The sequence below is a fragment of the Vespa mandarinia genome, chromosome 1 (assembly GCF_050613455.1).
Source record: "Vespa mandarinia isolate Hongniang chromosome 1, ASM5061345v1, whole genome shotgun sequence".
Lineage (NCBI taxonomy): Eukaryota > Metazoa > Arthropoda > Insecta > Hymenoptera > Vespidae > Vespa > Vespa mandarinia.
The window spans coordinates 6,172,046-6,195,000 of NC_140810.1; the positions used below are offsets into that span (position 1 = coordinate 6,172,046).

The 22,955-nt window shown below is 35.2% G+C and overlaps 1 protein-coding gene across 2 annotated transcripts in view; it reads left to right on the plus strand.

Moving 5' to 3' along the window:
* Positions 1 to 22,955, plus strand: part of N (neurogenic locus Notch protein) — a 190,834-nt gene that overhangs the window by 103,314 nt on the left and 64,565 nt on the right. Inside the window, exons 1-2 of one of the 2 annotated variants that reach the window (XM_035878485.2) lie at positions 2,349 to 2,499; positions 4,684 to 4,817. In XM_035878485.2, the coding sequence (XP_035734378.1) occupies positions 2,450 to 2,499; positions 4,684 to 4,817 (184 nt within the window). In that variant the 5' untranslated portion in view covers positions 2,349 to 2,449. Of the gene's footprint in view, positions 1 to 2,348; positions 2,500 to 4,683; positions 4,818 to 22,955 lie in introns of those variants that run through there. The other variant, XM_035878483.2, reaches the window with a different exon arrangement.

Genomic DNA, 22,955 nt, shown 5'->3' on the forward strand with positions numbered 1-22,955 from the left:
CTAGTTTATCGTAGTATATAATTAATTTATTTACACTCTCTCTCTCTCTCTCCTCTCTCTCTCTCTCTCTCTTTCTCTCTCTTTCTCTCTTTCTCTCTTACTTCTCACCCTCTTTTGCGTAACTATAGTGTTAATTTTATCGAGTATTCAATATGCAAATAAAGCCTGGGAATGTTACGTAGTAATAAATCCCATAAAAATGAAGTCAAACTTTCTAAACTCTAAAATAAAAAAAAAAAATGAAATAAAAACAACGAAGAAATAACATCTCTTTGTTAATAATCCGAAAAAGCCATTATTATTCTCAGTTTAAATGTCACGATGGCATCAGTGAAATCGAGTTTTTTTTTTTTTTTGGAACTCAACGACGACATCTTGATCTTTAGAAATGATCTCTGAAACAGTACATAATATTATCGACATGGTGAATGTAACGAAATAAGGGGACACGCGGCATCCACGAAAAAGTAACGACTCGTGGCGGAGACCCAGGAGCAACGAGGACCATATTGCTTCTGCGAACGGGGGACTTACTTGATAGAAGAGAGAAAGAAAGAGAGGGAGAGAGAAAGAGAGAGGAAGACAGAATATACCTACGACGAAGTCGAACGAAGGGTGACGGAAAGAACCGAAGGTAGTTCGGTGAACGTTCACGAGAGAGAGAGAAAGAGAGAGAGAGAGAGAGAGAGAGAGAGAGAGAGAGAATCGGCTATATGGTCCCAGCAGTGGGGTAGGAGAACCGAATGATGAAGAAGGAACGATAAAGTAGAAAAAGAGAGAGAGAGAGAGAGTGAGATAGTCGTGTAGAGACCGTAGAACGAGTCGTGAACGGGGAGAGCTGGGCCCGTATATTGAAGGGGGAGGGTAAGCCACGATTGTGGCGCCCTCTGAGCGGCTCTATCCGGAAGATAAGCTTAGTTCATCGCTAGTCGCCCGAGAAGGACGTGCGTTCGTGTGTTTCTCTGTCGAACTCATTGAGTTTGAACCACCTCACACAGTGAGGATACTCGGGGACGTAACTCGTAAGATTAGGCGCGAAAAAAGTGCACGACGTAAAATTTGTGTTTGCCTGTGGGTGGTTTAAAGCGTTCGAAAATAAAGACTCGTACAGTGATACATCGTCGCATAATATTAACTCGAGAATATATATATATATATTTTTGTTTTTTTAACCAAGTCCTTCTCGTGACAACATTTTTTACAAAGTGTTTTGCCATTGTTCGTATTCGATTTCTTCGTATCGAATAAGATATTTCCATTGAATTCTTTCGACTTTTTCGTCGAATTTAAAATGACAGAAATGGGGTATTCTCGAGATAACTTTTATTATCAAGTACCGGGAGGATAAGTGTACGTTGTTGTTCTGTTTCTTTTTTTTGTCTCTCTCTCCCTCCCTCTCTCTCTTTCTCTCTCTCTACGAATACCAAAACAACGATCGTGCATATCTCGTCACGTTTACGTTGAATTACGTGAAAGAAGAAAAAATCGAGACAGTTCGCGTGTGCGCTGCCTTTTTGGAATTTGGAAAAGAACCGATTGCTTTGATTCTGACAGAGGTGCGATTTTGGCGTCAAAATGCGCATATATTTACGTTAAATGGAATCCTAAGTAATAAGAAGAGTCAAGAGAGAAGATAATTGTTATTTCTACGCCCGAAATAAACAGCCCAAGCACTGTTTTAATTTTGAAGTCGCGAAAGATTCACAAGTGACCAACTCGCGTGACCGTCGGCGAGCGACGCGGCTCGTTCGCGTGTGCGCATGCTCGCGACGGAAAATCCAATGTAACCAAACAAAAGGGGACTTTTCTTATTCTGCTTTTTGTTTTTTCTCTCCCTCTCTCTCTCTCTTTCTCTCTTTCTGTATCTCTCTTTCTATCTATCTGTCTCTCACCCTCTCTCTCTTTCCTTGCAAAGTTGACAATAAATTCGTGAGGATGTGGTGTAGAGGGGGTGTAACGATACGTCGAACCTCGACGTTACGTCGGTGACGATAATTTGAGACACTGCTGACATTTTACCTTCGAATCGCCTTACTCTCTTTGTAAATTATTAGCGGATTATTATTATTATTATTATTATTTGTTTTTTCTTTTTTTTTTTGTAATTTTTAGTTCCTTTAATAATCTATCCTTAACGTGTTACTACAAAGGTGTTTAACGTGTGAACAAAGGTGAATGATCGATAACCTATTATTATTATTATTATCATTATTATTATCATTATTTTTATTATTATTATTATCATCGTGTATCGGGTCAGTGCTCCGTGTATTATTATCGTTTGGCTGTGATCCTTGGTGTTTATATTATCGGAAGGATAGATTAAGGATAAGAGAAGGAGATTGTGAATTGTCATCAATGGAGGAATGGCGTAAACATTAGCGAAGGTTTCGTCGAAATATGAGGAGTACGTCTTCCTGCGTCTTGAGGACACCGATTACCAGTGAAAATGGATATCACGCACGTCTTTTTGGTGCTTCTACTGGTGCTACGCGTGAGGTGCGTTTTATGTCGATTGTTCTATTTTTTCCTTTTCCTTCTTCGTTTTCTTTTTTCTTTTTCTTTTTCTTTATTTTTTTTTTGTTTTTTTTTGTTTTTTTTTTTTTTTTTTTTTTTGTTTTTTTTTTTTTTTTTGTAACACTCAATATCTCAATGTTAATTCACTTTTTTTACATATGCGTTTTGTCACGTTAATAACACAACAATCGATTCATCTTGTTTCGTGTATAATATTTTACATGTTTAACTCATACGTTGTCTATATTATCACTTATTTAACCTTATAATGCATGATTTGATATTTTATAAAGATTAATCATACATTATCATACCTTTTATCAAATTTAATGAAAAATTAGATTTCTTTTTGTGATATATTTTACATTGGTCCTTAAATTACATTGGACATTAATGCGTCTTGTAATTCTACCACTACATGCATTTTTAAGGATTAAAGTTAAATATTACACACATATATATATATATATGTATATATGTATGTATGTATGTATGTATGTATGTTTATATATATGTACCATTAGCAATCGAGAAGTAATATATTTGTTTCTTATTATACGTCGAAGTATAATAAGAAATGTTACGTTTGAAAGCGTATCTCTACGGAAAACTTAGAAATAATCTCTAGATTAATTTGAGATATCGATCATCGTCCATCGTTAAAACGATCAAACAGGATAACGAGTATAGAGAAAAAATTATATGTACATATATATATATATGTATATATATCAAATAGAATCGATATGGTAAAAGTAATCGTCAAGTATCTAGTTACCCGTCGACTTTTTCATCCTTCTCGTAGGACCATCCAGTTGGATTTATTAATACGCATATAACATGGATACAGATAGATCGCATTAAGAAGGACGCTGCGTAATTTGCTTTTTGCGCTTGGTTCGCGACGTGCTTTCACGCGTGGATCGTTCCTTTAACCGGTATTATAAATATTGATCGCCACGGTCGTCGACTCGTATTCCAAGTGTCAAGTTATTACGAGAGAGAGAACCACTATTACTATCATGAAATGAGAAAGAGAGATGGAGAGATCGTTTGAAAATATTTATACATTCTTTATCAAAACTTACCGTCTCGCGATTCGCGTGAAAACTCCTTTTCGTCATTTATCGGACAAGAGAGAGAGAGAGAGAGAGAGAGAGAAACAAAAAATTGTTTATCCGCCTCTTTCTTCATCAATAACGATAAAATGATAAATTATAAATATTTCTAATCTCATAAATTTTTTTACGATCGAAACTAAATTCCTGCTAGCGAACATTATCGTATTTAACTTCATATCTATGTATTTACATGTATGTATTTACATGTATGTATGTATGTATGTATGTATGTATGTATGTATGTATGTATGTATGTATGTATATGACTTTTTATGTTTCATTTCGATGAAATCATGTGACTGTGGGTGGCGTTAATAATTAGAGAAATAAAAGGATACACCGAAAGATCCGGGCATATGCGGCACATGTGTTCCGGAACTACGTAATTTTCTGACGAGTCTCTTTCGTACCAATTGCGGACCATTCGGGATTTATAGTATAACGGTAACGCTGTTTCAACTGAGACAGAAGAAAAAAAAAACAAATAATTAAAATTTAATTCAACACTTTTGTAATTAATATCCCGTAAAAAAAAATGATTCGAAAAATTGTCAAATTCAAAAATTGAATCGTTCACGTCACGTTATTCTCAGATTCATCTTGACACATATATACATTTTTTTTTCTTTCTTTCTTTCTTTCATGAATCATCTTATTTATTTTTTCTTTTATTTATTTATTTATTTTTTTTTTTGTAATTAAAATGTAATTATGAAAGGGACTCGAAAAATTGACAAAAATAAAAAATTCTCTTTGACGTATAAGTTGTCATCGTTTATCAAACGCGTAATATCTTTATCTTTAATCAGTACGTTTGTTTTCTTGTTTTGTATTTATTTATTTACGTAATTAATATTAACGAAAGATTGGAAAGTTAAGGATCAAGTGTGACGTTACGATGTTTTAAAACTCGTTATTTCTCCTACTCCTTCTTCCCCCCCCCCCCCTCCCTCCCTCCCACACACAGAAAAAGAAAAAAGATATCTTTCTCGTTAATAATTTGTTTTACTTTCTTTTATTTTTCCTTTTTTGTTTGTGTGTTTAGATGCATGTGTTCGAGCGGTTACACGGGACAGAACTGCGAAAACGAATACATTCCCTGCGATCCATCGCCGTGTCAAAACGGAGGCTCGTGTCGGTCGATCGACGAACTCGAATACCAGTGTTTGTGTCCCGAAGGTGAGTGTGACCCGTCGAGAATATTCTTTTTTTCTTTTTTTCTAGCTTATCTTAACGCACGATCGCCACGACGATCTACCCAATTTCATGAAAGACGAAAGATTTCGTATCTGAGCGCGGGATCTTTTCGCGTATTTCACCATCTTCTTTGACCTCGACCCTGTCCGTGACTCGATAGTCCGTTGCTTGAAAGAATCTTTCAAGTAGCTTATCTTTATTATATTTCTTTTGTTTTTCTTATTTTCTTTTTTTTTTTACCCTTGACCTGCTCGAGTTAATCTTCGATCAATTCAAAATTTGCATTTTGAAAGAAGTTAATAAACTAAACAAATCATTCTCTTAACGATAGGAAAAAAAATAGAATGTGTTAATCAAGAAGAATATTCATCAAAGAAATAATTAAATCAATCATGCAGCATGATCAATCATACTAGACAACTAGTATCTTTCGTTATACTAAATATTAGTCGAGAACAATGTACTTATATGTGAACTGGTAATTATGAAAATCTTCTAAGTTTTATATATAACTTATATATAATATAATATATATATACATATATATATGTATTATATATAATTATTTATTATTCCAGACATTATTATCTAAAAGTTTAGACTTTTATAGGTCCTGTATATATATATATATATATATATATATATATATATATATATAAATATATATATATAAATATATATATATAAATGTTCTTCCATAAGGAAAAATTTCAAAAGCAATACAAAACAAATTTTGAATTTATTTGGCAATTTTCAAAAGAACTACTATAACATGCATTATAGCAAGCACCTCTCAGTGTATGTATGAGATACAGATTATGTATGTGATCTAAATCATATAGTGTCATATACATATATAGTTCCTGATTATTATATTTTTTTTTTTTCAAATTTTAATTTCTCCTGATCACTGACTCATGAATATCTTTTCGCAAGAAAAAATTTCAAAAATAGCCTAAGACGTTTGTTTGACAATTTTCATTTGTTTAATAAAAAGGTATTATCACATGCATATCTGAACATCGATTGATATGTATGATCTAGTGATTGATGAAAGTGATCTAAGTCATATAACGTATATACATATCTGTATACAATATATGTTATAATTTTATTTAATTATAATTTCTTTTTCGCATTAATATAATAAAAATAAATTCTTTACTTTTTGATTTTTCAAATTTTTTATCTCTCATAATCATTGGCACATGGATATTCCTCCAAAAGAAACAAATTTCAAAAACAGCCTAAAGCGATCTTCCTTCTTGCTTGATAATTTTCACAAGAAAAAGAATGTTGCATCTTTTGGAAAGAAACGTTCCGCGTTCCACTCTGTTTACGTCGGGTAAGAAAGTTCCCGGTTGGAGGGCCTGTTGCGCAAGTTCATTCTTTTGAAGGAGAGAAGGAGAGAGAGAGAGAGAGAGAGAAAGGGAAAGAAAAAGAAAGAGAGAGAGAGAGAGAGAGAGAGAGACAAAGGAGGAGGCTCGTAGGCAGGGCAGCGATTACCCGGTACAACAGGTAGGGCTCGCGAGGGCCACCGAGGGGCCACCGAGGGCCCACCGAGGGCCATCTCGAAGGGCCAAGAGAGCAGGGGTGGCACGCCGACACCGCGGCCATTTACGTGCGTGTGTACACGCTGGATGGTTAATGTAAAGCCTAGGGTCAGCCTAGCGTGGCCTCCTCGCTCCTTGGATCACAATGCGTTGTCCTCTCTTTCCCAGGCTGACCACGACCATGGCGACCCCACCACGCTTCTATTCCTTCTTCTTCTCCTCTTCTTCCTCCTCCTCCTCCTCTTTCTTATTTTTATTCCTTTTTTTACCTACGCAGAAACCCCCTTCGAACGCGTGCGTGAGCCTTTTCTCGAACCGAGAATTCACCTTTACCCCATTTTTGTCTCCTTTCTTCTTTTTTCTTTTTTCCTTTCTTTTCTTCTTTTTTTTTTCTTTTTTTTTCTTTTTTATCTTCCTTCGTTATCGTAAATAAATATGAATTATAGTCGTTTTGTGTAATCTCGTTAAACGGAAGGGAAAAAAAAGAGATTATATTATAAAGTAGATTAATATCGGTATATTATACTATAGATAATTTCTATTTAATTTTGGCCGGGGTTCGTTTAAACGATTTGTACGAATATGTTAAACGATGAAACTATTAATTGGGATTAATTATTATCATATATAACGAATGGTGAATTTGGGGATATCCTTTGTACGATCATCTCGCGAAACAAAATTGAGCTGTAGGCGAGTTTCGTAGAAAATTGATGGATATATCTTCCTCTTTCTCTATTCCATTCTTCGACGTCCTAGAGAGAAAAGGGAAGAGGCGTCTTTCGTTTACGAGTTACATTAACCACGAAAATGCCACGTTATTCTCCTTTAGGTTGGAAAACGTTCGTTTAAGAAGCTCACCTCGAAAGCCATAACTCAAGAAACGCTCGTATAACTATAAGCGAAGTGGATTTTATTTCGGTATTCTACCCGGCTTTTTTTTCTTTTCTTTTTTCTTTTTTTTTTCTTTTTTTTCTTTTTTAATTTTTTTTTTTTTTTTTTCTTTAACGAGAACCATAGCTAGGCCCCCTGTATTCTATCATTACCGGCGGTAGTATAGCGGAAGAAGAAACGCCTCTCTTTTCAGGCACGCTCCTTCGAGAGTAATCCTTTTTGTCCTTCTTCTCTCGCTTCGATCTTGCCTTTCTATTCCTCTCTCTCTCTCTCTCTCTCTCTCTCTCTCTCTCTCTCTCTCTCTCTCTCTCTCTCTCTCTCTATCTATCTATCCATCTATCTATCTTTTTTCATCTCTATGAATTATTACGAACAACGTCCTGCACTTAAGTCTGTTACAATTTCCTTGAATCCAACAAAAATTTGCATCTAATGATGTTTCTTTTCTTTTCTTTTCTTTTCTTTTCTTTTCTTTTCTTTTCTTTTCTTTCTCTTGTTTCATTTTTTTATTTTATTAATATGATTGGAAAATTTATACTCCCTTTTTCTTATTTTCTTTCTAATTTCGATGGTAAGGTATATTATTATTATTATTATTATTATTATTATTATTATTATTATTATTATTATTATTATTATTATTATGAAATTCCGTATAATATTGTACGTAATTTTTCACATAAATGTCATTGATAATATTTCGTCAGATCCTCTCGAATCTATAAACATAATTTTTTTCCTCAAATGATATTCTTTTTTCATTAATTAACAATACGATTACAAAGTTTTTTCTCTCTCTTTTTTTTTTCTTTTTTCCTATTTTCTGATTTCGACAGAGAGAAACGAGTTAATTTGTACATTGTATTTAAATTCGTATAAGAAATCGTTGTTATTGAGTCGAGAATTTTATTTAAAATTTAACAGCACCTAATGACGTATTCCGATGTTCGATTTATTAATAATTATTAGTTATACGGTTAGATAGTTCTTTCGTTTTATTTTTAATTTCGACACAGAGAAATGAACAATTATGATGAAACTAAGATATATTATATGTCACATTTCGTTTGATATAAAAATCGTTGTTATTAGAACGTCGATTATCCTCGGTTATTTTTATATATAGACTTTATTATCGGTTTTATACTCGTTCGAGCCATTCTAACGGTATGACATAACAAGGTGCGAATGGTTATAGTCAACTTTCACGAGTCGAAGTTCCTTTGCAGCATCCGACGAACATTTATCTCAAACGTTTATACCTACATACCATAGGTATATTTAAACGTTTGTAGCTTTTCCTTTCACGTGTTAGAGAAAATCGTGCGTTATAAAAGCCAATATAATACTCGACGACAAATTTCGAACATTTCGATTTAAATGGCATCTGTTAAAAGTATTGGCTATAATACGTAACATTACACCAAAGGGATTTCATCTTTGAGAATACATGTTTTGTTCATTGCAAAATAAGAAAGAAAACAAAATAATAATAATAATAAAACATTAATATCGGCAAATCTATTTTATTTTTCAAGTTCATCTTTTTTTTTTTTAAGTCTTATTAATTTTTTCACTCTCAAATCTGTCGTACAATTAAGAGTATAATGATGAAACAGTGAGGAAAAAAAAAAGAAAGAAATTATAAATTACATTATATTTGCGTTCTAACATAAATTGAAGATTTATTTACTTTAATATCCGGTTCAGAATCGTAAGAAATTACAAGAAATCTTATAAGAACAAAATGAACGAAGATCATGGCTAATGTACTGAGGACGTAGATTCGATTTGGTCGCGTATCTGTCTTTTAATGGTTTAATTTACAAGATCCGATTCCTCCAAAGCGAAGAACACGAGCACTCTCTACATTCGTGCTGCTTTTCCTTCGCATTCCCTTCTCTCTTTCTCTCTCTCTCTCTCTCTCTCTCTCTCTCTCTCTCTCTCTCTCTCTCTCTGTCTCTCACTCTTTCTCTCTCGTACACATACACACATGCTCGCGTGCATGCTCCTATCGTCGCTCCAGACGAGATTTCCCTCGTCTCGCGATCGGATCACGCCTCCTCCATTCCGCTTCGCTAATTAGAAACCGCTCTATCGAGCGCCAGTTAAACGATTACCCTGTGAGCCCATAGATTAATCACTTGACCGATTGAGCGAGAGGAAAGGGGAGGGGGGAGGGGGGAGAGAGAGAGAGAGAAAGAAAAAGAGAGATTCACGTTCCAACTAATCCACCTTCTTCTTTTTCTTTTTTATTACTTTTTTTTATTTTTTTTTCATAGATTGTTGAATTAGTTTACATAGAGTTAACCGACTTTATCGGATAGAGACCGGACTAGCAAGATAACTTTTATCAAATCAACTCCGTCCTGGCGCGATATGACGTATATCATAAGATGCTTCTTGAAATATCTCGATGATTTTATTTTAGAAATGAATTACTTTCAAATATCTATATCTATAATATCTGTATATATGTATATATATATGTGATGCTTAATATCCAAAGAAATGAGATGAGAAGTATTTTTCTTTTCTTTTTTTTTGTATTTTTTTTTTTGGTCATTTATCAAAGTTCATGTTTTTGAAAAAAAAAAAAACAAAGTTTATAAAAAGAAATTAGTAGCCAAGTTTCTAATGTTTCCTAGCACGGTCAGTGTCGCCTGAGATTAATAACCAGGAAGGATCTTAGAGAAGAAGGAAGCGCCAGCGATGACGTGTCCAGCAAACGTTCTCGCGCATTGTCAAGGCTCTCGTCGTGCGTGTCCCATCGTCGTGACACTTCGTTCCTCACGTTCGTAGGTGGAGGTGGTGATGGAGGTGGTAGTAGTGGTGACGGTGACGGTGATAAAGGTGATAGTAGTAGAAGAGATGCGAGGACCCCAGCCTCTTTCTTTTACCTAATCTTTGACGGAGATCTCTCGATCGAAATGTTGACGAAATACAAACCTCCCTACTTTATCGAAAAGTCGACATTAACGATTTATATAAAATCATTTTATTTGTTTATATATTTATTTATCGAGTATTAATAAACTAATGAAATTTAAAATAGTTACTTAATACACGTATACACAATCGATAGAAATTTGATGATCATCGATGTGTCGACTTATTATTTCATATCTCAATTCGATTCATCTTATAGACAAATTTTACAATTTTAATAGATTATATGTACAATACTATAAAATGAATACATCGAAAACAACTTTCACAACTTATTTCATATTAGGTAACGTACGAGTAATCATTGTAATTATGGATTAGTCTCTACGTTGATATAAACAAATGATGCAATTTATTGATAAGTCAGAGCAGGATTCACCAGTTCCTGTCGCTTTCAAACTCATCGAGATATACGATGGGGACAAGATCGATCGATAAAACGTACGAAAGGAAAAAAACGTTCCTTCGCGATTAGCGTTCTTCTTCGAGATATCTCCCGGTGACCGGTCTCTCTCTTTCTCTCTTTCTCTTCCAGTTGTTCGCTTTTAAAAACGTCAATGTCGAAGAAAAAGCGCTCGCACGAGCTTCCGAGACAGGACGTTCCAACCGAGCAGGACATTTAATCTCGGCTCTAGCCAGCTCGACAACTACCAACCAACCAGCTAACCAGCCAGCGTCGTTTCGAGATAGAGACAGTGACGAATACCGGTCGTTGTTCGTGCGCCCGCGTGAGTGGGTATCGGTGTCCCTGGTGTGGCATTTTGTTCTCGTAAATGCACGCCGTGGGTAGGACAAATGAGCTCAAGACCCAGTTCTAGCTTACGTGGCACGACTTATAAAGCTTCGAAATAATTTCTTTCTTGTTGTTTGAATTTCCAAGAAGATTTCAACAAAATTTCTCTTAATGATTCTTAACTTTATTATCGTAACTACGCTAATATATATATATATATTTTTTTTTTTTATTGATTTGTGTTTATCTTTTAATGAAAGTTTAAACAGTTGACTTGTAAATATCATTTTTTATTAATTTTACAATTTCGTTTCAATTCTCATTATAAAATCTCTTTTTTAAAAATAAAAACAATAAATAAACTTTATTAAGAATGTAAAGAATCTGATAGATTTTACTTCATGTAAATTAAATGATTTCGTTCTGCTATATGGCTTTTAAATTTTCTTTATTTTTAATTTTCAAGTAGATTTAGATTTATTCAAGGAAAAAAAAAAATAAAAACAGAGTTTTCTCACCGATATACAAGGCACTCATGTAGATCGCATATATCATTGTCGACAGAAATAAATAATAAGTACAAACGAAGACTCGTTACTGACAAGTCAACAATTTTCCCACGAATAGTAGTCCTCGAGCGGTACTCGATGAAAACCAGACAGATGTGACAAAGAACCCTCCTTTTTTCTCTCGATCTGCGAAATTTTCTCTCTCTCTCTCTCTCTATCTCTATCTTTCTCTGTCTATTTATTTATCTATCTATCTTTCTCTCTCTCTCTCTCCCTCTCTCTCTTTTTTTTATCTCCGTAGAGAGGACTCAACGTAAGTTACAAGCCGTGTAACAACAAGATTCTCCGGGGAATTCGGCGAAGCGAGAGCGTCGAGTATTAGTGGGAGAAAAGGGATAGGGGAGAAGTGGTGAGGGGAGAAGAAGGGGTGTTATGCGGGATGCATAATGCAGGCCGAGCCTCGTCATAAAGCATAAGCGGCTTCATTATGTCGAGGAAGGTGAGTCGTCGGGTTGGTCCAGAAGAGTGCGGGAGATAGCCGTGAGAGATGGTAAAGGCGTCGAGAGCAACGAAAAGAAAAAAGAGAAAGAGAGAGAGCGAGAGAGAGAGAAAAAGAGAGAGAGGGGGAGAGAATGAGAGTGAGAGAGATAAAGCTACTCTTCCAGCAAGTATCTCTGAAGTCTCCTGAGACTACTCGTATTTATCCTTCGTCGAGCAACGAAGAGGGAAAAACGAGAGGGTGTCAGGACGCATCCTTGCTCTCTTTGTCCCTACGTAAGATAGAAAGAGAGAGTAAAAGCATGATAAATCCACACCCACGCGATGTAAACCGAGCTGGACGGGAGCCTCGCTTCGTTGTTGCTGGTAGCAAGCCGCGCCCAACAACGACAACGTTCGATCGATTCACAAATAATTTTCATTTTCGTTCGACATGCGTAAATACGTATAGCATAGTAGTATGATCATTGTCAAAGTTTTCATTTAATCGTGGAATTTTGAATATATTTAATCGTCTGATAATGATAAACGTCGACGATTTGTAGTAAACTTTTTAAATTATAAATAAAAATGAAAAAATAATTACTTTATTATGGACTTGGAATATTTTATTTATCTTTATCACGATATATATATGATCATGACAATTAAAATCTTATGAAATAAAAATAATCGTATTACACGATTTATTCGTATATAGTTTATAAATAAATAGGTACCTACGTACATGATTGGAGGAAACGGCGAAAGGAAAAGGGAAAGGAAGGAACGTCAAAGAAGTGTCAGAAAGAGAAAAAGAAAGATAACAAATCCAATATTATCATCCCGACTTGGTCGGTGAAGCGGGTGCACGCACACGCGGCGCTTTTCTTCCCATTGTCAGTGACGAAAGGTCCGACCGCGAAAGCATACGTATGCGATTCGAAACAATGGGTCCGATCGATACAATGGGGGTGTGGCGGGGAGATCATCTCCATAGAAAGGGGACCACACCCCGTAGAAGGAGATCCGCGTTCGCTTTTGCACTGAAGCCTTTGCACCGCCGTGGAAGTTGCTCCACGGGTCCACGATGGGTACGAGAGAGACAGTGAAAGAGAGAGCGAGAGAGAGAGAGAGAGAGAGAGAAAGAGAGAGAGAGGATGGAGACCGTCGAGAGTCATTGACTCGCTCGTAAAGCCGCACTGCGGTGTGCCGCTGCTGCTGTTACTGCTCCTTCTATTGCTGTCTCTCTCTCTCTCTCTCTCTCACTCTTTCTTTTTTTTACCTTTTTATTCTTCTTCTCCTCCTCCTCCTCCTTCTTCTTCTTCTTCTTCTTCTTCTTCTTCTTCTTCTTCTTCTTCTTCTTCTTCTTCTTCTTCTTCTTCTTCTTCTTCTTCATCTTCTTCTTCTTCTTCTTCTTCTTCTTCTTCTTCTTCTTCTTCTTCTTCTTCTTCTTCTTCTTCTTCTTCTTCTTCTTCTTCTTTATCTTCCTCTTTCTTTTTCTCTTTCTCTCCTCTTTTTCCATTGGTTCTTATTCCCTGCTTTCGATACCATCTTCGAACTCGACAAACCTCCTCGTAGTCTTCATATTTTACCATTACCATATCAGGTTCTCCCTCGAATCTTTCTCTCTCTCTCTCTCTCTCTCTCTTTCTTCTTTTCTCTTTGGGCTTATCCGACCTTTTATTAAATACACTCGCGCATAGAAAGAGATAGATAGAGAGAGAGAGAGAGAGAGAGAGAGAGAGAGATACGTGAGCATCTTCGATCATCTGAAATATCCATGCTCGCATCGAGATTCAATGATGATTTTCATCGTGATGCTCAGTCGTTAGACATCGTTAACTCGGGATTCGGATCGTTATGGATATAGTGGTATACTGTTATGTTCGTACCACCTATCCATCTAATTCTCCCCGTGCAAATTCTATTTTGTCTCGTATCAATCCTGTCTCACCCCTCGAGAAATCATCGACTTTTCGAATGGGAAAAGGTCGACGACATTCGTCGTCGGTGAAAAACCAGTTTTGTTCAGAGATACCAACGAACGCTTATCCAGGCTACTTATTTGGTTTACCGATGTCGATTGCGAGCGTACGTCTTCCTGTCGAACTAGAACACGTGATTTCAACAACTAGGAATTTCTATTGAGAAGGTCGTATAACGATAGAAAGTTGTTACTTCGTTATTTTTCTTATCCTATCTCGTATAATTTATAGAAAGTCAATTCGCAATATATGTATTTCAATGAGAATAATGTATATTTTTAAATGAATAAAAGAATATAAGATATATAATAGGAATCGATTGAATGAAGAGTGATCTTGAAAATTTGAAAATAACGATTTAAGCTGTATATATAGTTCAGAAAATCAGAAGGTATATTACAATTTTACGATTAATTATAAATGAACAAAATGTAGTATGGGTTTAGCGTATAATTAAAAAAAAAAAAAAAAAAAAAAAAAAAATCATCTATGAAAATAAACGATTGTATTCGTATAAATCTCATGGTTCTACGTAATAAATACGTAGATATATTAAATTTGCAACTAATTTTTGAACGTTCGAAACATTCCAATTTGTCATAAAAATAAAAATAAGCCGTGCGTGCGAATAATCCTTTGCGAGGTCTCTTTACTACGCTCTCTCCACAACACTGAGCATTGTTTTCTTGGAGGTCATCGTGGTAGAAGTCACTTGACCTCTGACTTGGGCGCCTCCGTGTTCCCATAAAGCTGTGTCTACCTACGTGTAACTTAAGAACTACCTCGAGTACGTCGATCGATCGTAGTTGGAATTCAACAAAAGCGACAAACTTTCGAACGAAGAGATGGTGACAGTAACTCGTAAGAGAGAAAATTCTTCGTGACTAGGTGAGGGTGGGATGAAAGGAACTACAGAGTAAAGGGACATTCTCCAAGGTACACCTGCAGTCGTAAACTACTTCAACTGGCATGGCACAGTCGTCTTAATGACAAGAAGCTTCGTCGTCTCCTATCCTTTCGCACGTTTCATTGTAATATCAGTCGTCTTTAAAATCGTCTTTAAAAAAATAAAAAAATAAAAAAATAAAAAAAAGAAAAAAAAGAATACTAAATTCTGCTGGCGTTCATATATCTTTTCGAACGTTGTTTGAAAATGGTTATGTTTAATAAGTATCAACGTTCAAACGATATTATTGGATTAATTTATAAACAATTATGATTTTATTGTAATAAACTACATGTTCATGAATCAGTTCAATATTTAAAAAAAAATGTTTTTTTTTTTTTTTTTTGTGAACATCTTCATTCATTTTATAATTTATATAAGTATTTGTGAAATATTCATGCAAATATTCCGTTTTCTAATTGTACTAAAATCTTTTGGGGATTTAATTGCAAATATATATATATATATATATATTACGATACTGGAGGCGATTAAAATCGATTAAAAATATCTTTCGCTTAAGTTCGAAGCCGTTTTTATGTCCACGATTATCTACCGGGGATCTTTTTTTCGGGTAATTTCATTATTTCGCGATGCAGGAGATAGGATTGGCTGTGTCGTTAGAGTCGTGTAGGAGTTCGAGAAGAAGAAAAGGAGAAGGAAAAAGAGGAGGGAGGAGGAGGAGGAGGAGGAGGAGGAGGAGGAGGAGGAGTACGGCGACCCTAACGTACTCATGGAACCGTGTGTGTGCATATACGAGAAGGAAAGAGGAAGTCGCGAGTCGCTAAGATTAGAGAAGAAGAACATGGGCACGAGTGTGCATCTCGAACGAACCGGCCGCCGATTCGATATCTTCTTGCAAACGTGACCATCCTCTCCCTCGCAAAATTTTTCTTTTTTTGTTTCTTTTTTATCTCTCTCTCTCTCTCTCTCTTTTTTTTTTCTTTTTTTTTCCTTTATATACTCGATCTATAATCCTTCTCTGTTTCTTTCTCTATCGCGTATACCGTGCTTACTCGTGCATTTACTTAACAGGAAAAATTTTCGATCGTTTAATACCACTATGTAGATACAAGAATAAGTAGAAATAGAAAGAAACGATAGTATCCCTCTCGTTTATGTTCGTTCGATGTGATAACGACTATATTAACACGCTAATTTCCACAAGAATTAATGATAATCGTTACTTTATCTGATATTTACAAGAGAACTCTAATATTATTTATTATACGTTATCTATTATACGTTTATGTAATCGTTTATTCAAATACTATTCGTTTATGTAATTACTGGGATTATAATTATGAGAGAAAAAAATATCGTCGCGTAAAGAAAAAAAACAAACAAACAAAACAAAGTAAGAAAGAAGGGAAATATAAAAAAATGCATCTTTTTTTTTTTCTTTTTTTTTTTTTTTTTTTTTTTTTTTTTATATATATATAACAAACAAACGTACTTACGTAATTTAGTCTTAAAGAATAGTTCGTATCGATTTGTTATCTTGCTAACGTGTTAATCGGTTTCGGTGTTAATTTGTGAAAATGCACAATTAGAAAAGCCGCAGCTGTTCGTTCATTCGTTCATTCGTTCGTTCGTTCGTTCTTTCGTTCACCGCAGCTCGTAGAATGTTGGAACGAAAATAAGACGCGTTACGTTCGTGCCGTGCTTAATCGTTCCCTTCATAAGCGATGTATGGATGAGAAAGAGAAGGATGAGAAGAGAAGAGAGTATGAGAAAGATGAGATCCAAGAGAGGTTTAACAAATCGTTCTGGTAGCGGTGAGCGATTAATCCAACCTGGCGTCCGGCGTAGCGACGAAAGGAATCGTAACTCTCTTTAATTGCGACAATATACAGCGCGTCTGGACTATCTTGTCTTATACTCATCGTATGCCGCATTTCTTACGAATAGAAAGAGATAAAAAGAAGAGGAGAGGAAGAGCGAGAGCGAAAAAGAGAGAGAGAGAGAGAGAGAGAGAAAAGATCGATTGACTCCAAGAAGAAGATTTTTCATCGACGTGCCAACCCGTAAAAGGTGCCGATAAAGTTCACTGCCTGCTAAAAGCATTCTCTCCTTTTTCCCGTTTTTTTTCCCCTCCTTTTTTTTACTTTCTTTTTATTTTTCCATTCTTTCTTTTCTTCTTGTTTTCTTCTTCTTATCACATGTTACTTCAAACTTTGATGTTTCTCTTTAGCTTCTCATTTCGAATATATATATATATATATATATATATATATATATATATATATATATATATATTAGATTGGAAACTATGAAACGGGCGTTTTTGTTTAATTTTTTATTTTCATTCAACGCCCGTTTCATAGTTTCCAACCTAATATATATATATATTTTGATCTTTTCTTAATTTCATAAGTTTTGAATAATTATCAATTTAATTTTCTTACATAATAATTATTATAATTAAGAAGTTTCTATCTATTTATCTATCTATCTATTTTTTAAAACGCTATTATTCATTGTAATAGTAACAGAGCATCCGGTTAAAAAATATAGAAATTATCATTTCTATAAAGTATTTCAACGAGCACTAAGAGAAAGTTACCTTGTCGTGAAACCTATATATTGACATCTTTCTTAATTATGATTTTTTTTCCTCGAGAGATTTTGTATGATTTAATTCTAATGAAAAGCATTCGGATCTTACCACAATAATTCTCTTATTAAATCTTATACTTATTTATTTCTTTCGATTCCTTTCATTTCACAATTAGATCGTCGCATCCTTTCTTAGCGTATAATATATTCTTTTTTATTTTTTATTTTATTTTTTTATTTCTTATCTTACGATCGTCGATAGCTTCTCTTCTCTCTCTCTCTCTCTCTCTCTCTCTCTCTCTCTCTCTCTCTCTCTCTCTCTCCCTCATTCTTACTTTCTTAACTTTAACGTTAATTCACGAGAGAGCGAGAAAAACTCGCGTGCGAGTCAACGTGTGGGATCGCACAACATATTTGTCTCTCTCTCTCTTTCTCTCTCTCTCTCTCTCTCTCTCTCTTTTTCTCTTTCTCTCGAAAGTTGTGGGAAGAGAGATCCCGTATAATTGGCGAACGCGTTGGCGTGCGAGAAAATGTTCGGACGCCAGCTTTAATTGCCTGATCGGGAATCGTAAGAACTACTCACGGTAATTAGAGACACAAAATCGAGTAGAAACGATCGTAACTAATTCGAACGAAGACGAGTTCGCGAGTTCGACAATAAACAATGCTACTTGGTGGTAATAAAAAAAATTGAGTTTTGCCGTGAACTAGGATAAATAACAATAATAATATATAATAACAATAATAATAATAATAATGATAATAACAACAACAACAACAACATCAACAGCGTACCGGTGGAAGATTAATTATAGTGTTCCCTATTCAATGGGAATTTAATACGGAACATGTTAATTAAAATAAATAATTAGTGAGTAGTTAAAAGTTACTGTATTCTCTTAGTTATAAAGACTTCAGGATTGATTTTCGTACTTATATGCATACCTATATTTCTCTCATAATTAAATAAAAAAAACGAAAGAAATAGTATAAACGTCATGTTATAAAAAATAAATTTAACGTTAAAGTCTGCTAATATATCTCGATTGGATCGATATTACGAGTATGATATCGCAAGAAATAAGAAATATATAACTCCGTACATTTGCAATTAGTGGATCAAAAGGAACGATTAACGGACCAATTAAAGTTATCGAATAAGCAGGCATTAATGAATAATGAAAATCGAGGTTACAGACATCCTCATTTATCGTTGACTATTGTCAAATGATTGTCTCAACTTATCGATATATACTATAACAAGAAGATGAACTCGTAAATTTGAAGTTTATCTTGGAGAATGCAATAACCGTATTACGTCGATCTCTCGTAAAGCTTCACGTACATACGTAGAGACGTACGTGTCGTAGCGTTCCCACGACGCGAAAGTGGCGTAAAAGGAAAGATTAGTATTTTTCTATTCGCATATATATATATATATATATATAAACACGCACACACCACATACATACGTATATATATATATGTGTGTATATATACACGCAGCATGTAGAGAATCTCTCTCTCCTCTCTCTCTTTCTCTCTTTCTCTGTCTCTCTCTTTCTTTCTCTCTCTCTCTCTCTCTCTCGCTCTCTCTCTCTCTCTCTTTCTCTCTCTCTCGATCTTTAACAAACACCCGATGAGCTTCGATCACTCGATCTTCAGTCCTCACCAGCACAGAAGATAGGTTCGAGCCTTTCCCTGCCCCACGCTCCCGACCTATGACCTCGAATGGCCGTGCTACCGCTAAAATGCATCCGAGCGCGTCGCATTACATAATTGAAGGTGCTCGCGCGCCAACCAGTAAGCCAGCAGGAGTCTCTAGGATACGTGGCTCTTATTAGAAGACCCTAGTCGGATTCAAAGGGTAATCCCCCACTCTTCTGAATCTTCAAGTAGATGGTTAGAGAGAGAGGGAGAGAGAGAGAGAGAGAGAGAGAGAGAGAGAGAGAGAGAGAAAATAAAAAAAAATGCGAAGAGTCTCACCGTGGCGATCTAATTGGAACACGATTCTGACCCTGAAAGGCAAGATAGGAGAATATTCCAGCGTGTTCCATACGAAACTCGTTTCTCTTCTGCATCGAAAAATAAAGGAAATAAAGGAAAAGGGCTGCTGAGGCTTCGTCTTTCTCCTTCGAATCTCGTTAAGGGATACCGTAGGTTAACGCGCGTAAAATATGCTACTTCTTCTTATTTTTCTTAAAGAGTGAGAGAGAGAGAGAGAGAGAGAGAGAGAGAGAATCTAAACACGATGCCGATATACCGAACCCATCGCTACTCCCGTAATTGATGCGTCACCTCGCGTAGGTGTCCAGTACCTTCGCCCTTTTTTTCTCCCTTCTTTCTCCATTCTCTCTCTCTCTCTCTCTCTTTCTCTTATTCTTTCCTGAGGTCCTTGGAACGAACGCGAGACTTTATCCAACGCGGAATCTTTCAGAGTCCTTTCGCTCGCACGAGCCTTTCCTTCGATCCTTTCGAAAAGCCGCCTTCGGGATCGCGCCTGCTATTCTACGATCTTGGTTCTCCTCTCTGAATCTGATGCGGAAGAGTGCAATGGCCTTTCTACATAGTTGCCGACTTGTATACAATCTTACAAATAATTCTTTAATTTTAAGCGTTATATATTTTATAGATATATAGGATATATAATGAAAGTGTAGATAAAATTTAAGAAGATTATGGCTCTCAAGTGTGATTGTAAGATAATTTTCAAGGTTAACGTGTATGATCGATGAATATTCTAATTTATGTAATTTATTTTTAATAATCGTTCGTTATGATCATTGTGAAAAATTCTTTTGAAGTATGTATATATGACGAAACAAATTTAATTATTAGTTTGAAAGAAAATGGATAAAAATTTAGTCGGTAATTCTCAATAGATTATTTAATGAATTTTTAGATAAACATCGATAAAACATTCCTATAATCGTTAATTTACATTCTGTAATATAACGTAAATCGTAAATTTAATATCATAATTATAATTAAACATAAAATCTAAAATAGAATAAAATATCGCGCGTATATTATATATTACAATAATAAATTATTCTCTATACTAAATACGTACGAATAATTTAATGATTTAATTCTTTTTTTCTTAATATTGTAGAAATTATCTAACAAAGATATAGAAAAAAAAAAAAATAAAAAAAAAAGAATCTCTATTATTAACGTCTACAAAATAATCGTAACAAAGTTTAAAAATCGTCAAATAAAAATAATAAATAAAATCTTATATAAATTGTATTTAATCGGTTGTAAAGTTAACGCGAGAATAGACGAAGACGCTAATTAGCTCGTCTAGGGATAGTCGATCGGTTGGTATCGCGTGCTACGAGCAATTTCGTATGCCCGGCGCTCGATCATTCGAGGCATAGCGTTAAGATCACGAGAGAAAAACGGATGCGCTCTAAGAGACGAGGCCGTGGAACGGCACGTAGGTAGGTAAGCAGCCAAGCAAACAGGCAAATCAAACCAAACCAAGCCAAGCCAAGCCAATCCAAGCCAAGCCAAGTTAAGCTAAGTCAAGCCAAGCCAAGCCAAGTCAGGTAGGTGCAGGTAGATCGGCACGTAAGTCGGTACGAAGGTTGGAGAAGAGATAGAACGACCTCGTTAGCACCTTCGTCCTGGCGCGAACGCCTGCGAGAAAGTCTGCGCGAAAGATGCGAGAGAACGGTCTTATCGATTCCGATCGAGATATCGCTCTTTGACCGGGGCTTCTTGGGAGAAAGAGAGAGTTATATGGTATTTGAGATCTTTCGGCATTCGAAATTCCCTCGTTATTCATGAAGTGAAACAGACGGGTACAAAAAAAAAGAAAAAAGAATATAAAAAAAAGAAAAAAAAAGAAAAAAGGAAAAGGCAAATAAGAAATTCATAAAAAGGAGGACATGTTCATTATAATAACCTATATATACGAAGTTAGTTATTGATAAATTGTAGATAGAAAATATAATTTTTAATGTATTGAGTTTATATGGGGAAATCGTGTTCATTTTAATAGTATTATTATAATGAAATATTAGGATGTATATTATAGGTATATTTAATTGCGGATACGATTAAAGTTTAGATCGTACGTCAAACTTTTTACTTACAATTACTTACAATTAAAATAAAAATTTTAAATGTCTACGTTAAATTGTGAAATGAATATTTGATATTACAGGAATATTTTTAGATTTCTAAAACTATCATTAGATGCATACAAATTTAATATAATTATTATAATCGTAATTATTAGCGATCTCTATTTCGTCTGGATCGTATGTTCAATTATAATCAAAATTAAGGATTAACGCATTACGAAATGAAAATGAACAATTTTGTAGGAATAATTATAAATCCACCGAAATTACGTGTAAAGTCATAAGAGAAAAAAGAAAAAGAAAAAGAAAAAAATAGAGAAAACAAGTCTATCCACGCCTATAAAAATTCTCTGTCACAAGACAAAATCCGATCGGTAGTTTAAAAGCGAAGAAACGGCTATGCTATTTTGAGCAAGCGAGTTAACGGTGCATTGAAGATATATACAAGTTGCTTCAGAAACAACGGAATGCGAGTTGGAGTGAACGAGAGTAAAAGATAAAGTCGCGTGTGTTTCTCCTTTGGAAAGTAAAACGGACGATAGGTAGTTTTGCGATTTATTTCGCATGGTAAAGGAGAACGAAAAAAAGAGAGAAAAAGAAAGGAGAAAAAGCAAAAAAGAAAGTAAGCAAGCAAGCAAGCAAGCAAGCAAGAAAGAAAGAAAGAAAGAAAGAAAGAAGGAAAACATTTTACGTTTGGTGGTGGATGTTGCACAACCGTCTCGATAGCTTCTTGAGGATGCAGATATCTCTTGGTGCGGCGTTCACGACACAGTAGAGGAAAAAAGAAAAAGAGAGAGAGAGAGAGAGAGAGAGAAAGAGAGTAAGAGAAAGAGAGTAAGAAAAGAGAAGAGAGGATAGGAGGAGACCGCAAGAAGAAGGAAGCCAAGTACACGCGAGAGCATCGAAGCTTGCCCACGACGCGAAGGTGGACCGTGTTCACCTCTTGTAACTGGCAAGCTAAGAACGATTTAAGCCGCGATTCCTATCTCCCTTAATTACCTTTTCGTAAGCCCTTTTTCGCGGTCCTACCGTAATCTCAGCATAGTGCCTTACCGTAAGCAAAGGAGAGCCGAGTGGTAGAGGGAGGTACCGATCGTTAGATCGAAAGATTAACCGCGTAACTTGTGTCGTGTATGCTATTCTTTTTCCTTTGGCTCTCTCTTCTTTACGTTTCTCCTTTTGGCCGGTCCCTTCTTTGAACGCGTATGTAAAACGAGTTTGTAACAAGCGTGTCGATCGAGAAGACAAAATCGTATACTATACTATAGCGTACGATCATGGGTTTTCTTTTTTCCTTTTTCCTTTTTTCCTTTATCTTTCTTTCCTTCTCTTCTTTTCTTTCTTTAATCTTTTCTGTTTTTCTTTCAATTTCTTTTCTTTTTTTTTCTTTATTTTCTTAATCAATCAACCGAGATATA